The 17,045-nt window shown below is 41.2% G+C and overlaps 1 protein-coding gene across 1 annotated transcript in view; it reads left to right on the forward strand.

Moving 5' to 3' along the window:
• PREP (prolyl endopeptidase) overlaps positions 1–17,045 on the forward strand; it is a 104,793-nt gene that overhangs the window by 38,784 nt on the left and 48,964 nt on the right. The window contains exon 8 of the mRNA XM_086461335.1: positions 15,425–15,616. Coding sequence (XP_086317461.1) covers positions 15,425–15,616 — 192 coding nt within the window. The remainder of the gene's footprint in view (positions 1–15,424; positions 15,617–17,045) is intronic.

Consider the following 17,045-nt stretch of genomic DNA (forward strand, 5'->3'; position numbering starts at 1 on the left):
GCATGAGAACAGAGGGGAAAAAGGAAGGGATATAAGGCAGCATGGGGAGCAGAAAATGTCGCTCTCCTTATAACCTCTAGGCACATAGAAATGGTGAAAGGCTGCTGTGACTTCTGGAATGCAAGAAGTTGGGAGGGATGGTTAGTTGGAAAGCACAGTCCGGGTTGTTGGATTGGAAAGGATTGCACTGGCTAGAAGCTAAACACAGGCTTGTGTAAGTTGGTTGTGCAAGGAGTTTGGGGAGAGAGGGCAGTGGCTTTTACGATCTTATGGCTCTTATGCTTAGGACAGGGCTGCTTGGAGATTGGCAGTGTGTATCTGGTGGGAACAGTGGGAGGTGGTGGGAGGACACGTATATGGGTAGAGGATCTAGCGTAAAATATTTGTGAACCACTGGCTTGGAAAGATGCAATAAAAACTGAGCGAAAACTGAAGTTCACAGCTTGCTGGTTGCTTAGTCATTGTCAGCTGGCACTGCTTGGTTGTACTAGACTAGGCAGAGACAGGTTGCAAGAAGGAATTTAAGAGCAGGGTTGTCAGCCATAAGAATTTTTATTTTATTCCTTTGTTTAGAAGATCATTCTTCCCTGCCACCCAACACACACCCACCCACACCCCATACACACACTGAAAAAGCATGTATGTGGCTTGAGGGCAGGTGGAAAAACAAAGATGATGTTTGTCCATTTCCTGTTGAAAATAGAATTATCTGGTCTTTTGTATTTTAGTTTAGTCTTGCAATTTATAAGGCTTTCTTAAAAAAAAAAAAAAAGCAAGCAGTGAACAGTGCTATATACAGTAACATCAAAGGGATGAGTCAGTATGTGCTGAGTAGCCTGAAAAAGTGGTTCAAAACCTTTGTAATGAAAATGAACAAGAGAAAAAGGATAGTGAGGAGACAGTAGACATCAGCTAGGAAGTGGAATGTGGTGGGAAAGTACGCTTTTTTTGTTTTTAAACACTTTTCAGTGATTGAAGGTAATTTTAAAAACAAAAAAGCCCCACCTTTCAAATATCGATATTGAAACAAGGCCATTATATCCTAGTTCCCAAACAAATAGGGAGAAAAAAAATCAGTTGAGTCTTGGAAAATATGTGGAAGCCTCAATAACAGAGTGTTTACTTTCAGAAAATGGTTTCATAGCCCTTAAATGGCAATTCCATGCTTTCAATGTCTTTTTTTTTTTTTTTTTTTTTTAATTGGAGGCAAATCATTAGCAATAAAATTAAATAGCTTACTATTGATTTGAGCAAGGAGATCTTCATGCTGCTACTGTCTGACTGGATGTTACATTTATAAATAGTATTCACAATGAAGTTATTTTTTTAGATTATGTAGTTATGCTTTTCTTTGTGTATATTAGAGAAAGTGTGGTGTGAGGGAGAGGGAGATCACTTTTGGTTCTTGTTTTTTTGTTGCTGTGTTCTGCTGTATGAGGACATAAGCTATAACTCTCTCAAAATAAAGCATATATATTCTCTTTTGAGTGATCATCCAAATGGAAGTAAAATAGAAGCCTTGAAACTGATAGAGAAATCTCTGCCCATAAAAGTGCTGAATTTCTTTCTTCTCGGCTAATCTTTGATATATCTTGACATGTCTGAACTTTTTAACTCGAAGGAATAAATATTGCTTCCTTCCATGTATTTATTTTTTTAAATGGCAAATATATTAACTTTCCATAATCGTTGAGTAGCTGTCATCCATCATCTGCAGGATAAGTGGTACTGAGAGCCTTCTTGGTACAAACAGAACAAAGTTGCATTCCTTTCAGGGAGATCTTGCTATCTCCTCTCCGATATTCCCTCCCTCAGATATTCATAAGTGAAGTCAGGTCCCAAGAGGTTAAGAGATTTTTTTTTTTTTTTTGACAAAAAGAGTACAAATTGTTTGAAAATCTCTTTTGCCTTTGGAGACCAGAGTGAGACACTTAATTAAATATTTGTGGCTGTGAAGAAGAAAGAGGCAAAAAACCCCTGAGTTCTTTTGCGTAGCTGCCTGTGTCAGAGCGAGAGCTTGAGACCAAGCTGAGTATTGCATGATTCAAAGAGAAATTAGATACTGATGTGGAAGTAGATGTCTGAGTGAAGGGTTGTGCTCTGCCATTCATTTCCCAGGATAAGTTACGAACATACCACTGGGGCCCTGAAACAGTCTCTTCCAGTTTGAAGCACACTGTGTACCATATTATCTGTCTTCTGTTGAATGTAAAAACTGTTGTGGATTAGTACTGTGACAAACTCCAGGGTCAATGACCAGTTTTCAAAATCTCCTCTTGTAGAGAATACTTGAAATTTGGAAGCCTTTGAGTATATGGATTTTCAGGGTCTGAGGAGTCTCTTAGATAAACGCCTGATGGATTTTTAGTGAGCCAGTATTCAGCAATGAAAATGTGCTTCTGTGTGAAGACTTGGATACTTTTTTTTATATGGTGACTGCACCCCCAACCATGCATCCACGTGCAATTAAGCTGAGTAGCAATGTAAAAATTAAAATATTAACCTTCATCTGCCTATCAACATAGTTGTTACTTTTACAGATTATAAACTTCTGTCAGTCAGCATGTTCACCACTACCACCTTGCTTGGTTGGTTTTTGTTAGTATTCTGGGACACCAGAACAGGATGATGACTATATGAACTGTTGTCATCCTAAACATCTTGTCGCTCCTATCCTCATAGGTCTCTTCTCTGGTGACAAACAATGTGAAATTTTATAGCAGGGATAAAACTTTTAATATTATTTTTAAAAAGAAACTCAACTTGCTTTGGTATCCACAGTAACAAGTGCAGAAATTCCAAAGTAAAAGAAAAAAAGTTTTTGACGTTGGAAACATCAGAAACAGCACTGGTTTTCCTTAAAAATACTTTTTTTGTGTCTGACTGCGTGGTATGTTACTGAATTAGTTAATTGTTAGATCAAGTAATTCTTCACTAGATAACGTAGAGAATAGAACGTAGGGAGGACTAGCTAGCTATTTACACACAGGCATGATCTGTCAGCCTCTTATGTTTTGCAGTTGGGTTGGAGGGGGGTGTTTGTTTTGTTTGCTTCTTTTTTAAGAAAGCTGCTGATGGAGCAAAGTCAGAGGTCTCAGAAGGAGTAACATCTATAGAATAGGGTAGCTGACTCATAATTTCAGAATATTTCCGAAGAAAAGTCTTGAGCAGTTGGAAGGTGGAAATCAAGTGAAGCTGCACAGTTGATGCAGCTGCTGACAGGAAGCATGAGATTAACATCAGTGCAGTGGCTTGAGGTTTGCAGGTGAAAAAACTATTTACTCTAGCTGGTAAAAATCTCCTAAGCGCTGAGGTTCTTGGGTATGTTTGTGCTTTCAGGATAGAGCCACTGAGACAGACTGGAGGGATGGGCACAGTGCATCAATGTGTAGCGGTGATCTACTCTGCTGTGCTCTCATTTCATGTAGGAAGGTGCTGTACACCACTGTTTGAAAGCTGTGTACTGTAGCTGTCCTAAAGCAAACTCACAATTGTTCTAACATACTCTGAAAGATGACAGCAGCCTAATACTGGATTCTCTGTTATATCTAAATATCCAGCAGTCATCAGTGTGAGATACAGGATGCTCTCTAATACTATGAGAAGTATAGTAAGAATATGTTCAAGAAGTACTTGTAGTGAATTATGGTCATGTGATATGCAGTAGTTCAATGTTGCCTGTTACAGTGTATAGGGTAAATCCAAGAAAGGAAAGGAGAAAATATAAACGGGAGAATACTGAAAGGAGATGTGACTACTAGCCAAAATTTAAATTGCACCATGAGATTTGGGTTGAGTTTGGGTTTGGGTTTGGTTTTTTTTTCACCTGTGATGAAGGGCTTTATGTATCATGTGATTAAGGTTTGTGAAGATGGAGTAGAGGTTGCCAGGTACCCGTAACAAGTGAAACAGACTTTCATTTAGTGATTGACAGTCCAAGGGCAAAAGATGTTTCTCTGCCATACCAAAGGTGTTCAAAACTTAACGTGTGTGTGTGTGTGTATATATATATATATGAAAAAATAAATGTATGTACAGATATAGAGCTTTCTCTTCAGTGGGAAACATAAAAAGCAGAAACGATAAGGGAATCAGTGGTTTTAATCCATTTTTCCGAGACTAAGAAAAAATAATAATCCACTAACAGAGTCCTAAGTTGTAGAGTTTAGCTATTGATTGTGCTAGCGAAGTCCTTCAGCCTGGCATCTCAGTGGAGGTAGGGCATGGAGATCCACGCGGCAGCAAAGATGTGAGGGTTCTTGATGTGTTAGAAACCACAGAAGCGTGTGAGAATGGTTACATAGGAATTAGGGTTTCTCCCCTCAAAAAGGTGGTGGGATCGATGGCCCGACTGAAGTGCACACAGCATGAGCAACAAACAGGAGGAGCTGGAAGCCACTGTGCAGCAGGAAAACTATGACATAGTTGCCATCACGGAAACATGGTAGAATGACTCACACAACTGGAGTGCTGCAATGGATGGCTATAAACTCTTCAGGAAGGACTGGCAAGGAAGGGGAGGCAGTGGGGTAGCCCTGTGTGTACATTAGGGAGAGTTTTAATTGTCTGTAGTGCTGAAGTGCAAAGGGTCCAGGAAGGCTGGACATTCATCAAAAAGGAAATCTTAAAGGCATAGGAACAGGCTGTCCCCGTGTGCTTCAGCTGGAACTCAGGAAGAAAAAAAAAAAAGGGGGGGGGGGACGACACACACAGGACACGACACAACGCAACAAAAAAAAAAAAAAAAAAACACAACAAAAAACCCCACAAAACAAAAGACAAGAGTGTTTGACCTTTGGAAGAAGGGGCAGGCAACTCAGAAGGACTAAAAGGATGTCGTGAGGTTATGCAGGGAGAAAATTAGAAGGGTCAAAGCCCAGCTAGAACTTAATCTGGCTACAGCCACAAAAGACATTAAAAAATGTTTCTCTAAATACATTAGCAACAAAAGGGGGGCTAAGAGAATCTCCATCCCTTATTGGATGCAGGGGGGGGGAAACATAGTGAGAAAAGGATGAGGAAAAGGCTGAGGTACTTAATGCCTTCGTTGCTTCAGTCTTTAATAGTAAGACCAGTTGTTCTCAGGCTACCCAGCCCCCTGAGCTGGAAGACAGAGATGGCAAGCAGAATCCCCCATAATCCAAGAGGAAATGATTAGCGACCTGCAGCACCACTTAGATACACACAAGTCTTGGATCCACCCAAGGGTACTGAGGGAGCTGGCAGAAGTGCTCTCCAAGTCACTTTCCATCATTTACCAGCAGTCCTGGCTCACTGGGGAGGTCCCAGTTGACTGGAGGTTAGCAAATGTGACACGCATCTACAAGAAGGGCCATAAGGAGGATCAGGGAACTACAGGCCTGTCAGCCTGACCTCGATACTGGAGGAGGTTATGGATCAGATCATCTTAAGTGCCATCACACAGCACATACAGAACAACCAGGTGGTCAGGCCCAGTCAGCACAGGTTTGTGAAAGACAGGTCCTGCCTGACAGATCTGACAAGGTGACCTGCTTAGTGGATGAGGGAAAGGCTGTAGATGTTGTCTACATGGAATTCAGTAAACCTTTGACACTGTTTCCTACAGCATTCTCCTGGAGAAACTGGCTGTACATGGCTTGGATGAGTGTACTCTTCACTGAGTAAAACTGGCTGGATGGCCAGGCTGAAAGAGTTGTGGTGAATGGGGTTCGATCCAGTTGGCAGCCAGTCACAAGTGGTATTCCCTAGGACTCAATACTGAGGCCAGTTCTGTTTAGAATCTTTATCAATGGTCTGGCTGGATCGATGGGCTGAGGCCAGTTGTATAAAGTTCAATAAGGCCAAGTGTCAGGTTCTGCACTTGGGTCACCACAACCCCATGCAGCGCTACAGGCTTGGGGATGAGTGGCTGGAAAGCTGCCTGGCAGAAAAGGACCTGCGGGTGTTGGTCGACGGCCGGCTGAACATGAGCCAGCAGTGTGCCCAGGTGGCCAAGAAGGCCAACAGCATCCTGGCCTGTATCAGAAATAGTGTTGTCAGCAGGAGCAGGGAGGTGATCGTGCCCCTGTACTCAGCACTGGTGAGGCCACATCTCAAATACTGTGTGCAGTTTTGGGCCCCTCACTGCAGGAAGGACATTGAGGTGCTGGAGTGTGTCCAGAGAAGGGCAGTGAGGCTGGTGAAGGACCTGGAGAACAGGTCTTGTGAGGAGCAGCTGAGGGGACTGGGGTTGTTTAGTATGGAGAAGAGGAGGCTGAGAGGAGACCTTATCACTCTCTACAACTACCTGAAAGGAGGTGGTAGTGGGGTGGGGGTCAGTCTCTTCTGCTGAGTAAGAAGCGATGGGATGAGAGGAAATGGCCTCAAGTTGTGCCAGGGAAGGTTTAGATTAGATATTAGGAAAAATTTCTTCACCAAAAGGGTTGTCAAACATTGGACCAGGCTGCCCAGGGCAGTGGTTCAGTCACCATCCCAGGAGGTATATAAAAGATATGGGACATGGTTTAGTGCTGGACTTGGCAGTGTTAGGTTAATGGTTGGACTCATTGATCTCAGAGACCTTTTCCAACCTAAATGATTCTGTGATTCTGTGATTTTATTTCCTTCCAGAAATAAAGATGAAAAGAAATCCAGAGTTCAAAGAGTAGAATACAGAGACTTTGTAAAATTTACCTTAAATAAATACAGTGAGGTAAGAAGGAAATAGTATGACAATTTAATTAAAATTAAGATTTTAATCTTCACAGGGTTTAAGACCGAACATAGAGACACATTCATTTCCGTTTGTAAAAATTTCAATAAGATGTGTACTTCACTTAAAGGAATGGGGAAAACGTAGAAAATGAAAGTAAGTTGAATAATGCATGTAGCTGTGGGACTTAGGCTTTTATAAGGCTTTTTTGCAGTGTCCAGCTCTTGAAACTGAAGGTGTTAAGGCTGTGAAGTTACTATCCTCTTACATCCTACTAGGATATGTTATCGTATAAATGCATACGTTGATTAATCTGCGAGTAGCAAAGTATTGAACTAGAACAGACTGTTTCTCTGCTCCCGCAGCATTCTCACAGCTAAACTGAGGAAGAGTGGTCTAGATGATCAAGTAGTGAGATGGATTGTGAATTAGTTGAAGGAAAGAAGTGAGAGAGTTGTCATCAATGGGACAGAGTCTAGTTGGAGGCCTGTATCTAGTGGAGTCCCTCATGGGTCGGTACTAGGACCAGTACTATTCAATACATTCATCAATGACCTGGGGGTCCTGGTGGACAGCAGGATGACCATGAGCCAGCAATGTGCCCTTGTGGCCAAGGCGGCCAATGGCATCCTGGGGTGTATCAGAAGGGGTGTGGTCAGTAGGTCAAGAGAGGTTCTCCTCCCCCCTCTACTCTGCCCTGATGAGACCACATCTGGAATAGTGTGTCCAGTTCTGGGCCACTCAGTTCAAGAAGGGCAGGGAACTGCTTGAAAGAGTCCAGTGTAGAGCCACAAAGATGATTAAAGGGATGGAACATCTCCCTTGTGATGAAAGGCTGAGGGAGCTGGGTCTCTAACTTGGAGGAGACTGAGGGGTGACCTCATCAATGTTTATAAATACATCAAGGATGAGTGTCAGGAGGATGGAGCCGGGATCTTCTCGGTCATGGCCAATGACAGGACAAGGGGCAACAGGTGCAAGCTGGAGCACAGGAGGTTCCGCATTAACATAAGGAACAACTTTTTCACCATGAGGGTAACAGAGCACTGGAACAGGCTGCCCAGAGAGATTGTGGAGTCTCCTTCTCTGGAGAAATTCAGAATCTTCCTGGGCACATTCCTGTGTGATCTACTCTACGTGGTCCTGCTCTGGCAGGGAGGATTGGACTAGGTGGTCCCTTGAGGTCCCTTCCAGCCCCTAACATTCTGTGATTCTGTCTTCCGTGCTGGTAGTATTGAATGCATTGATCATTCAGGTTTAGGAGATGGCTGTGTTATAATTCTAGTGTAAAACGTACACAAAAACCATATACTCTAAAGTGACTAGTAAAGCTGATCAGTAGATACTCATAATGGATGTTACTCTCTCTCTCTCTCATCACAAAATGAAAATTGCAGTGGTTTTAAGGCTTTTCTGTAAGCAGATTAGATTTAAAGGTGTTTTTGTTTTGATTTGTATTTTCACTCTGTTTAAAAAAAAAAATCTTCCTTATTGAAATGATCGAGCAAATTATCTTTAAGGTGAAAGGCAAACTGAATTCCAAATAACTGAGGAACAGCTGTGAAAATTAATTCGATTTAGAAAGTCGTACCTGTAGCTAAGTTGGAGGCTCAGTTGTTAAGGCTGAAGATGACTGAGTTTGTTTTTTCAGATCTTGTTAACAATCCAATTATGATTCAGAGACAACACATTATATGCTTATCTTCCAGTACCTCCCTGAAAAATCAATTCAGAATAAATCTGAGTTGAAAAAGAGTTGAAAAAAACATAATCTTTCCTTGAGTAGAAGTTTACCTGCTTAGTGCATGTACTATAATGAGATTTCTTGTGGCTTTTTTGAGTAGAAAGCCTGTCTCATTGTTATGATCCAAACCTCTTGATTTACTTTCTGAGCATTCTCAGCACTGCCCCATTTCCAGAAAACCTGTCTTACAAAAAATATAACTGACAAGTTAAAATTTAGTATAAATTTATGGACATTAACATTTACATCTTCACCTGATAATTTTGACTGCTAGAGTACATGAAAAAAGCTGAATGAGAGTGTTTACTTTGTGAAAACTTTTTTCAGAACATCAGCTAAAAAACCAGTAGTTGATTACTATACCCTGTCTCTCCAGCTGGCACAGTCAAGAGGTTATTTGCCACAAATGGATTATTTAGCCTTTCCATGAAATATGGAAAGAAGCATTGAGAACATTTTGTGAACTGATGAACAGTGACCCTCAGCCACTCTATCCTTTCTGTCTGAAAGATGGTTGATAACAGGTTTTCTGTGACAGTTCTTGCTGTTAAAATCAATTTGTTCAAATTAGCTTTTCCTTGTCCTGTAGTTGTCACTGTTCAGCTGCAAACCTGCTTTATCACACAGAGAGCTCTCAGCAGACCAATGAATTTGCAATGTTCAGAGGCCAGTACAAGATTGAGGGCTTAATCTATGATGCTTACTGATATAATTTCCCTTCTGATCTACTGTGGATCCAAAACATTTGTTTAAAAATTCTGTCTATACACTTTATGTTTCTTTTGTCCTAAATATTGCAGAAGGGTCAAGACTGTAGGATTATGATTTTCTGTTGTGTGGCTTGGCTTTATTGTCCATCAAATAAAGGTTATAAATCCTCTACCTGCAGTTCCTATTGTAATGCAATTATTTGATGATGGATAACTGGCTGGTTTAAAGTATATAGGCAAAAGCATCTATAGCTCTTCAGCAATATGTTTCAGTGGAAGGACTGGCAGAGGAAAGGATCTGTCAAGATCTTTCACCTCATGCTTTTCCCATGTATAATAAATGTGTCTCATTGTATGCTTACATGAATTAAACTGAAGTTTTCAGTGGCTCTGATGTTAAGGATAAGGGAGCCTGGACTACAACTGCCACTTCTCAATGGCTCTCCTCAAAGACAGACATTCTCAGAGGGCTGCTGGTTAAACATACAAATCTCTATCAAGATCCAGTTCTTCACATCCCCCTTCCCTTCCTTTCTTTTAAAGAAGAATGAACTGAGTGCCCATACTTCATCTTGGTTTTGGAGGACTTTTTAAAGTCATAGCTTATACATGTGCTGTTCTTTTTGTTACTGAGAGGCTGTTTGTTTTGGGTTTGAGACTGAAGCAAGAATCCTTCACCTGCCTCTAGATCATAGTAACCAACCTCTCATTCATGGGCCTTGGTGCCCTTTTTGCTGGCATGCTTCAGAGGTGAGGAGGAACTGGTTTGCATGAACTGTTTGGGTGTCAGCAGACCATTCCTTGTTTCTGAGACTCTGTAGTCCCTCTCCTGTTCTGATAACTGGATAGATATATGCATGCCACACGACACCATGCACACATTCACTTTTGGTCATGTATGACACACCAGAAGGCTGTGCTGCCATTCAGCAACACCTGGACAGGCTGGAGAGTTGGGCAGAGAGGAACATAATGAGGTTCAGTAAAGGCAAGTGTAGGGTCCTACATCTGGGGAGGAATAACCTCATGCACTCTACAGGTTGGGGGTTGTCCTGCTGGAGAGCCACTCTGCAGAGAAGAACCTGGGAGTTCTGGTAGACAACAAGTTGACTATCAGTCAGCAATGTGCCCTTGTGGCCAAGAAGGCCCATGGTGTCCTGGGGTGCATTAAGAATAGCGTGGCCAGCAGGTCGAGGGAGGTGATCCTCCTCCTCTACTCTACCCTGGTGAGGCCACACCTGGAGTACTGTGTCCAGTTCTGGGCTCCCCAGTTCAAGAAAGACAAGGAACTACTGGAGAGAGTCCATCGGTGGGCTACAAAGATGATTAGAGGACTGGAGCATCTCTTCTACCTACAAGGAAAGGCTGAGAGATCTGGAGCTCTTTAGCCTGGAGAAGAGAAGACTGAGATGGGACCTTATCAACACTTACAAATATCTAAAGGGTGGGTGTCAAGAGGGATGGGGCCAGGCTCTTTTCAGTGTTTCCCAGTGACAGGACAAGGGGCAACAGGCACAAACTGGAGCACAGGAAGTTCCACCTGAACATGAGGAAAAACTTCGAGTATTGGAACAGGCTGCCCAGGGAGGTTGTGGAGTCTCCTTCTCTGCAGATATTCAAAACCTGCCTGGACATGGTCCTGGGCAGCTGGCTCTAGGCGAACCTAGAGCTTTGGCAGAGGGATTGGACTAATGATCTCCAGAGATCCCTTCCAGCCCCTGCCATTCTGTGATTCTGTAACCAGCAAGTGAGTATCCATCCAGTCATTAAGATGGGATCTGTGCATGTACCTCAGGCCTTTTGGTAAGAGTAGATGCACTGATCACATGAGTTTTCAGTCATGAGATGGGGAACTGCCTGTGGTCTGTGACCTGTCTAGGACCGGCATCCTTGCTTTGACAGAAGGTATGGGCATCACAGCTCCCAATCACTCACTGTTTTATATACTTTATCATGCTCTTGTGTATTCATCTTTTCTCTAAGGTAAGGCATAAGGTATTTTTATGATCATTTTATATGAAAACTATGGTTTAGGCCTTTTATCATTAATTCTGCTCTATTTTGAACCTGTTTCCTGCATATTTTCTAGCTCCTGGGAAGGCTATCAGTCTCCACCCCTCCAGAACCCTTTCCAGATGCCTCTTGTTTTATGAAACCACATAGTTCACCTCTGTATTTCCTTACTTAAGTAAGGCATCTGGTTTTTTGACTATGGCTGTGTATTTGCCAATAACCTTCATTGATTTTTTTTCTCAAGTCCCTTGGGAATTGGTGCATGTGACTCAGTGTTGAAACAAGCTACTTGGGAGGCTTTGTGTTGTCCCATCTGGATTGTGTGTAGATACCTTTATTGTTCTTCCAGAAGTTATAATGTGGGTCCTCCATGATCAAGCAAACTTTCCCATATCTGCACTGCATACTCAAGAGCTTTTTTGCTTATCCCTGGTCCCTGGAACATCCTCTTCTGATGCTTAGATGACAGCTCTCAGCCTGATTCATTCAGCTTCTGTAAGAGTGCGCTCTCTTACACATTTATAGAGAACGTGTAAGTGAGCGCTGCTTGAGGCTCCCAGTACATAGTTCGCCATGCTTTTGACTGTTTAACCAGTTACTGCAGAAACATCCATCCTGAATTCGGGTCAGGTGAGAGCTGCACACAGATAGCTTTTATAGTACTCAGCAGTCACACATGTAAACAAGACAGATACGAAGAAACAGAAGAGTTATGCTTAATCTACTTGCACAGAGTTTGAATTGGAAATGCATGTTTGTGTCTCTATCTAGACAGACTTGTAAATGTATTCCTGACACTTTGAGGAAGACAGAATATTTGATGAGGTGTGCTTTACACTTCAAATTGTGTTTGTTCAAGCGAACTCTCCTCCTGGTGTAATGTGCTGTCTTTAATAAAAATCTGCCTTGCCCATTCCCCTGGATGTTTTTGGTATTGGAGGGAGTAGTTTGATGAGATGGGTAGAGCCAGACTAGACAATTGCTGCCACCAAAAGGAGGGATGTCCCAGGTAGCTTCTCATGCCCCTGAATTACCTAACACCATCCCTTCCTCTTGAATCAATCAGCATCTTCACTTCTCTGGTTAGTGATTGTACTTGCTAATCTGTCATGGGAGAAAAGAACCTGTAAAAGAGAGACAGTCTAGTTTTCTTCTAAGTGAGCTAATTTGATCAGCTTTACTAGTCACTTGGGCAAATGCCAAACTAAGCATGAACGTAGAGACATGCTGATGGATGAGGGAAAAATGGGAGAGTGCAGTTTTGCTGCAGTCAAGCTTATGTTATGGCTTATTGCTAATGAAAAATGTTGTTGCTCCCCTTTAGCCTCTCTCTCTGCCACTGCCTTGCACGTACTGGCTGCCGTGTACATAGTGGCAGTCCTTTGCCCAAGCTGTGAGCTGGTTCAGGCAGCAAAAGAGAAAACTTCATTTTGCAGCAGAATTTTTTTTTTTCAATCATTTAACTTGTTGAACCAGCTCACTACTAGGGCAGATAAGCAAAACAGAAGCAGCAGGCTAGGAGTAACGTGAAGGACAAACTCCTCTTTGGCAATGATTAGGTGTTGGCTCAACTCAGCAGCAAGGCCAGAGTGCTGTAAGCTTCATGGGCCTGCTCCTCCCTTGTGCTGCCACTGGTGTGACCTGGGGATAAGTGGTTCTTCCCCCCTGCCCCCAATCTGTTTTCAGTCACATTAGTGCCTGGGGAACTGGCCATGTTGGTCACCAGGTTGTTATTCCTAACGCAAAGGAGAGAGCTAAACAGAGTGATCTAAGGCAACGCTAGAACATCCCTTTGAGTCACGGGGCACCACTGGATCAGCTGCTGCCAGCCATAAAGATGCAGCCTCCTGTGTCTGATACCTGTCTCATGGCAAAGGGTTTCTTCCTCTTACCGGGCACATACTCTGTACAGTAGCGAATGTACCTGAAGTAACTGTCTCTTTCAGCTGCCTGTAATTGCTTCGTTACTGCCTCTTAGACTAGATACTAGTGTATTTAACCACTTCAGTGAGACTATGGTTGAAGGGTAATTCATCTGCAATATTTGTCTTCTAAGAACTATATAACATCCACTTTAACAGGATGAATGCGCTTGATTTTGTAATAACAACTTAGTGCATCCCTGTAGAATAGCAACCCTCTCTCTTTTTTTACTAGCTGTTCATTTGGGAGTGGATGAATGAGTTGCAAAGCAGCAATGTCAGTCCCTAATGTCACATTATTGTCCTTTTTCTTCACAGAATCCAACTTCTGTTGCAATCATGGAGACTACAGTTATTGTGCACATTCACTGTTTTAAAACCTGAGTTTTTTTTCAACAGTCTGGGGATTCCTTGTTATGAAGTCTTGTTCTTCTTTAGTAGGATGGTTTCTTTCTGTCAGATACTAAAATACAAATTTTCCAATATTGTTATGGTGTTATACTGCAGTTAAGTTTTTATTTACTAGAACGCTCGTGCATGTGACTTGACACCTTAAAACGGTTTCAGTGGTGTATATCAGAGTTCACTGTAGGCTGCATTTTCTTTGTTTTGCTGGGCATCAAAGCAGATTTTCTCTACAGAACTTTGAGCAACTGGAGGGACTTAGGATTTTTCTTCAACATGAAATCTCTTGAGACGCACAAAACTTTGTATCTCAGCAAAAATCAAGGTTTAACGTGCAATTAGTTCACTCAGAGGCAGGATACTAAGTTGACTGGATTGCCTGGAAAGTTTGTGTTACAGCAGTATGAAAAGTGGAATTTAATTGGCTAATCTATCACTTTGCATGAAGAGACGAGGAAGTTTCCCTTAAACCAAAACGGCAATTAAGAGATGTGAGTTTTATGAATGTACTAGGCCTGGCTATGCTCTCTTATTACATTTAATGGGTTTAAAATGACCCTAGCCATCTCACTGCTTCCTCAATTAGTCTTTTCTTTTTTTAAACTTGCAGTAATTACAGCTCAGCTATGATCTACTTCCATTATTCTGCTTAGCTTTTAATATTGTAAAATAAGCTGATGTGCTCTTTTATTGACACAAACATTATATTATAGTTTCATGAATAGATTTATGCACAGTTTATTTGTTTATACTTAAAAGCAAAGATCCAACCTTTAGTTTTAGGAAAGAGGCAGAGAGTGTGCCAAATCTTATTTTAAGATATAAAAGTTTAATTTCACATATCAGTAAGGATTCTGATTTTTAAGCATAGCTATATATGATGCTTATAATAGTAAGTTTGGTTGATAGGTTGCGTTGTAGATTAACAAGCACATTTCTGATCTAGCCTAGCTGCTTTTTCTTTCTACTAACCCCTAAACCTATTGCAGAACAGTAAAAGGTGAATAAAAAGTAGTGGAGTCTTTCAGTCCCAACTGCAGGTTGAGTCAAGATTAAGGCTGTGGTATAGAGCAAATAAACTGAGGCAGTTCATGTTTGAGAGAAGCGCACCTCTATTGGTGAGTGTGGTATTCCTGAATTTTTATAGGGAAAATGCAATTTCATTCTTCACAAACCCACAAGTTAACATTTTAGCTAACTGTCTGTAGCTGTCCGTTGGTGGTGACAAGCTTCTGCAGAACAAGACTTCAGGAACGTTGTTTCTGAATTGACAGGGAAATTCCTGGTAGTGAAGTTTATTGTACTCATTCAAACAGCATCAGGTCTATTCTATAGGAAGTTCTGGGCTTTTAAGGAGGATGGAAAACTTTCCACTTTGAGGAAAAGTAACTTTTTTTGCAGAAAGGAAAAAAAAAAAAAGATAATATTTTATATTTAAATAGTAATTTTAAAAAGCTATTAAAAATAAAATTGAGCTTGAAAGCTTAGTGCAGGTGTTTCTGACTCAGGTGTGACTTCTCATTCCAAGAAGTATGTAGAAGTGGGGGCTTGTGAGCTCTGTTGGCAAGAACCTGATGTGCTCAGCAGTGTTGGTTCGATGGCAGTCAGTGTGGTAGAAGCACCTTTGTAGCAAACATCTGAGCTTTCCAGCAGCCCCTTAGGAAAGCCAGTGAAATGCTAGCCATAGTTGTGTCAGTATTCTGTGTATATTTTGCTAGAAATTCCTCAAAACCAGTATGTTAACATGTCTGTGTGTTTCCACAGCAGCCTATTCATCTGGAGAATTCTTTGTAAGTTCTTTGTACATATTCAGCCCTTTTGATAGCTGTACCTCTTCTGCTCACTGCCGTTGCTCAAGGAAGAGCCTACAGCAACTGTCAGAAAGACCTTGCCCTCAGATGTTAAAAGGTTTTGTTTCAGGAGGTGAAGAATTTAAATTATGTGTTTGATCTTGCAGGAATTCTTCAATGGGTGAAGCTGATAGATAACTTTGAGGCTGAGTATGAATATATCACCAATGAAGGGACAGTGTTCACTTTCAAGACAAACCGTCATTCTCCAAATTACCGGTTAATCAACATTGACTTCAGTGACCCAGAGGAATCCAAATGGAAAGTTCTCGTCCCTGAACATGAGAGAGATGTTCTAGGTAAGAGTTCATGTCAAGTAAAAGGTTTTCTATTCTGCTTTTTTCAAATTAATTCAATAATTGATCTATCTTGTACAGACTTTCTTGCTTTTATCCTGTGTTTAAACATTGTTTAGGATTTACGATTAAAAGACTTGCTGAGACTTGAGAGATCCAGGATTCACTCTCTCTCTCTCTCTCTCTCTGACGTCCTGGGTGGCCATAGTGAAGTTGCTTCATCTATCCTTGTTTTCGTTCTGTGTTTGTAGGAAATGAGGGGAAAGTATTTTCCTGCTTCATGTCAGTGTAGTAAACATTTACTAGACAGTTGGGGATTATAGCAAGAGGGACTTCATAAGCAGAAAGAAGGGAAGAGCGAACCTGGCAGTAGTGGAGCACACTGTGAACAGAGTTGGTCAGAGTTTGAGACAGGATTTTCTGTTGTTCCTGGGATAAGAGGAGTAGACAACACTTGAAAAAAAATCCTCAGGAAAGTTGAAGGGCATGGTATTCTCTAAGTATAAAAGCGGGTTCACAACATAAATCTTTGGTTTTGATGTAATTAAAATAAAGGTGAATTATTTTAATCCCATCATTTTGAGGAAAGTTCTATTAAAACTTAGAATTAATTTCAGATAATTCAGAAAAACCTCCTCTGAGATGTTTGACAGATGCTTTGTGTATATTTATGTGTTCTGTTCTCCATACAGTACAAGATACAGTTATGGTTTATCTGACTAGCATAATTATAGTTATTCAAAGACTTTTTTTAATTGCTAATCCATCTTTATACAAATGCATTCATGTTTGCTACTTTTCTGGTGAAGAGCTGCTTTGTAGAATGAGTAGAATTCTGTGCGTGTGACTTGATCTGTGTATTTACAGTAACTTCTGTCTATTTGATCACTATTTCAAATTCCTCTTAACATCTTGCTTTTTAAAGAAACCTAAAAAAAAGTAATTTCTGTCTGCATTTCACAATGTGTCCTGCATGATTTTTGCCACAGCATAGACAAGGTATGTCCCCGTACCTTGTGTGACGTAAATGGTGACTCTGAGCACACCCAGAATTGTAGCAATGTTGCAAATAACTGGGGTCTAGAGTATTGCAAGAATTTTGCTAAACACAAAATTAGCTCTTAGGACTTGGTGAGATACAAACCTTTTTAAGATTGTGAACTCTTTGAATCAGGAACCACATGCATCTTAAATGAAGTACCTTTCAAGTCCTAAGCATAGAATAAATAATAGGTGTAAGTGAAAAATTGCTTCCAAGTCTAATTTCTGATTGTGTGCAAATTTGCTGGCAATCTGTGAAGCCATGCTTACGTTATGAGAAACAGCAGTTTATAAAGTGGGATCAAGTTGAAGAATTGGCTAAGAGATTGTGAGTGTCCAAGTAGAATGGGACAGAAACGTGTGATCGACATGAAATGTGGTTACCATGTGT

The sequence above is a fragment of the Leptosomus discolor genome, chromosome 2 (assembly GCF_034619465.1).
Source record: "Leptosomus discolor isolate bLepDis1 chromosome 2, bLepDis1.hap2, whole genome shotgun sequence".
Lineage (NCBI taxonomy): Eukaryota > Metazoa > Chordata > Aves > Leptosomiformes > Leptosomidae > Leptosomus > Leptosomus discolor.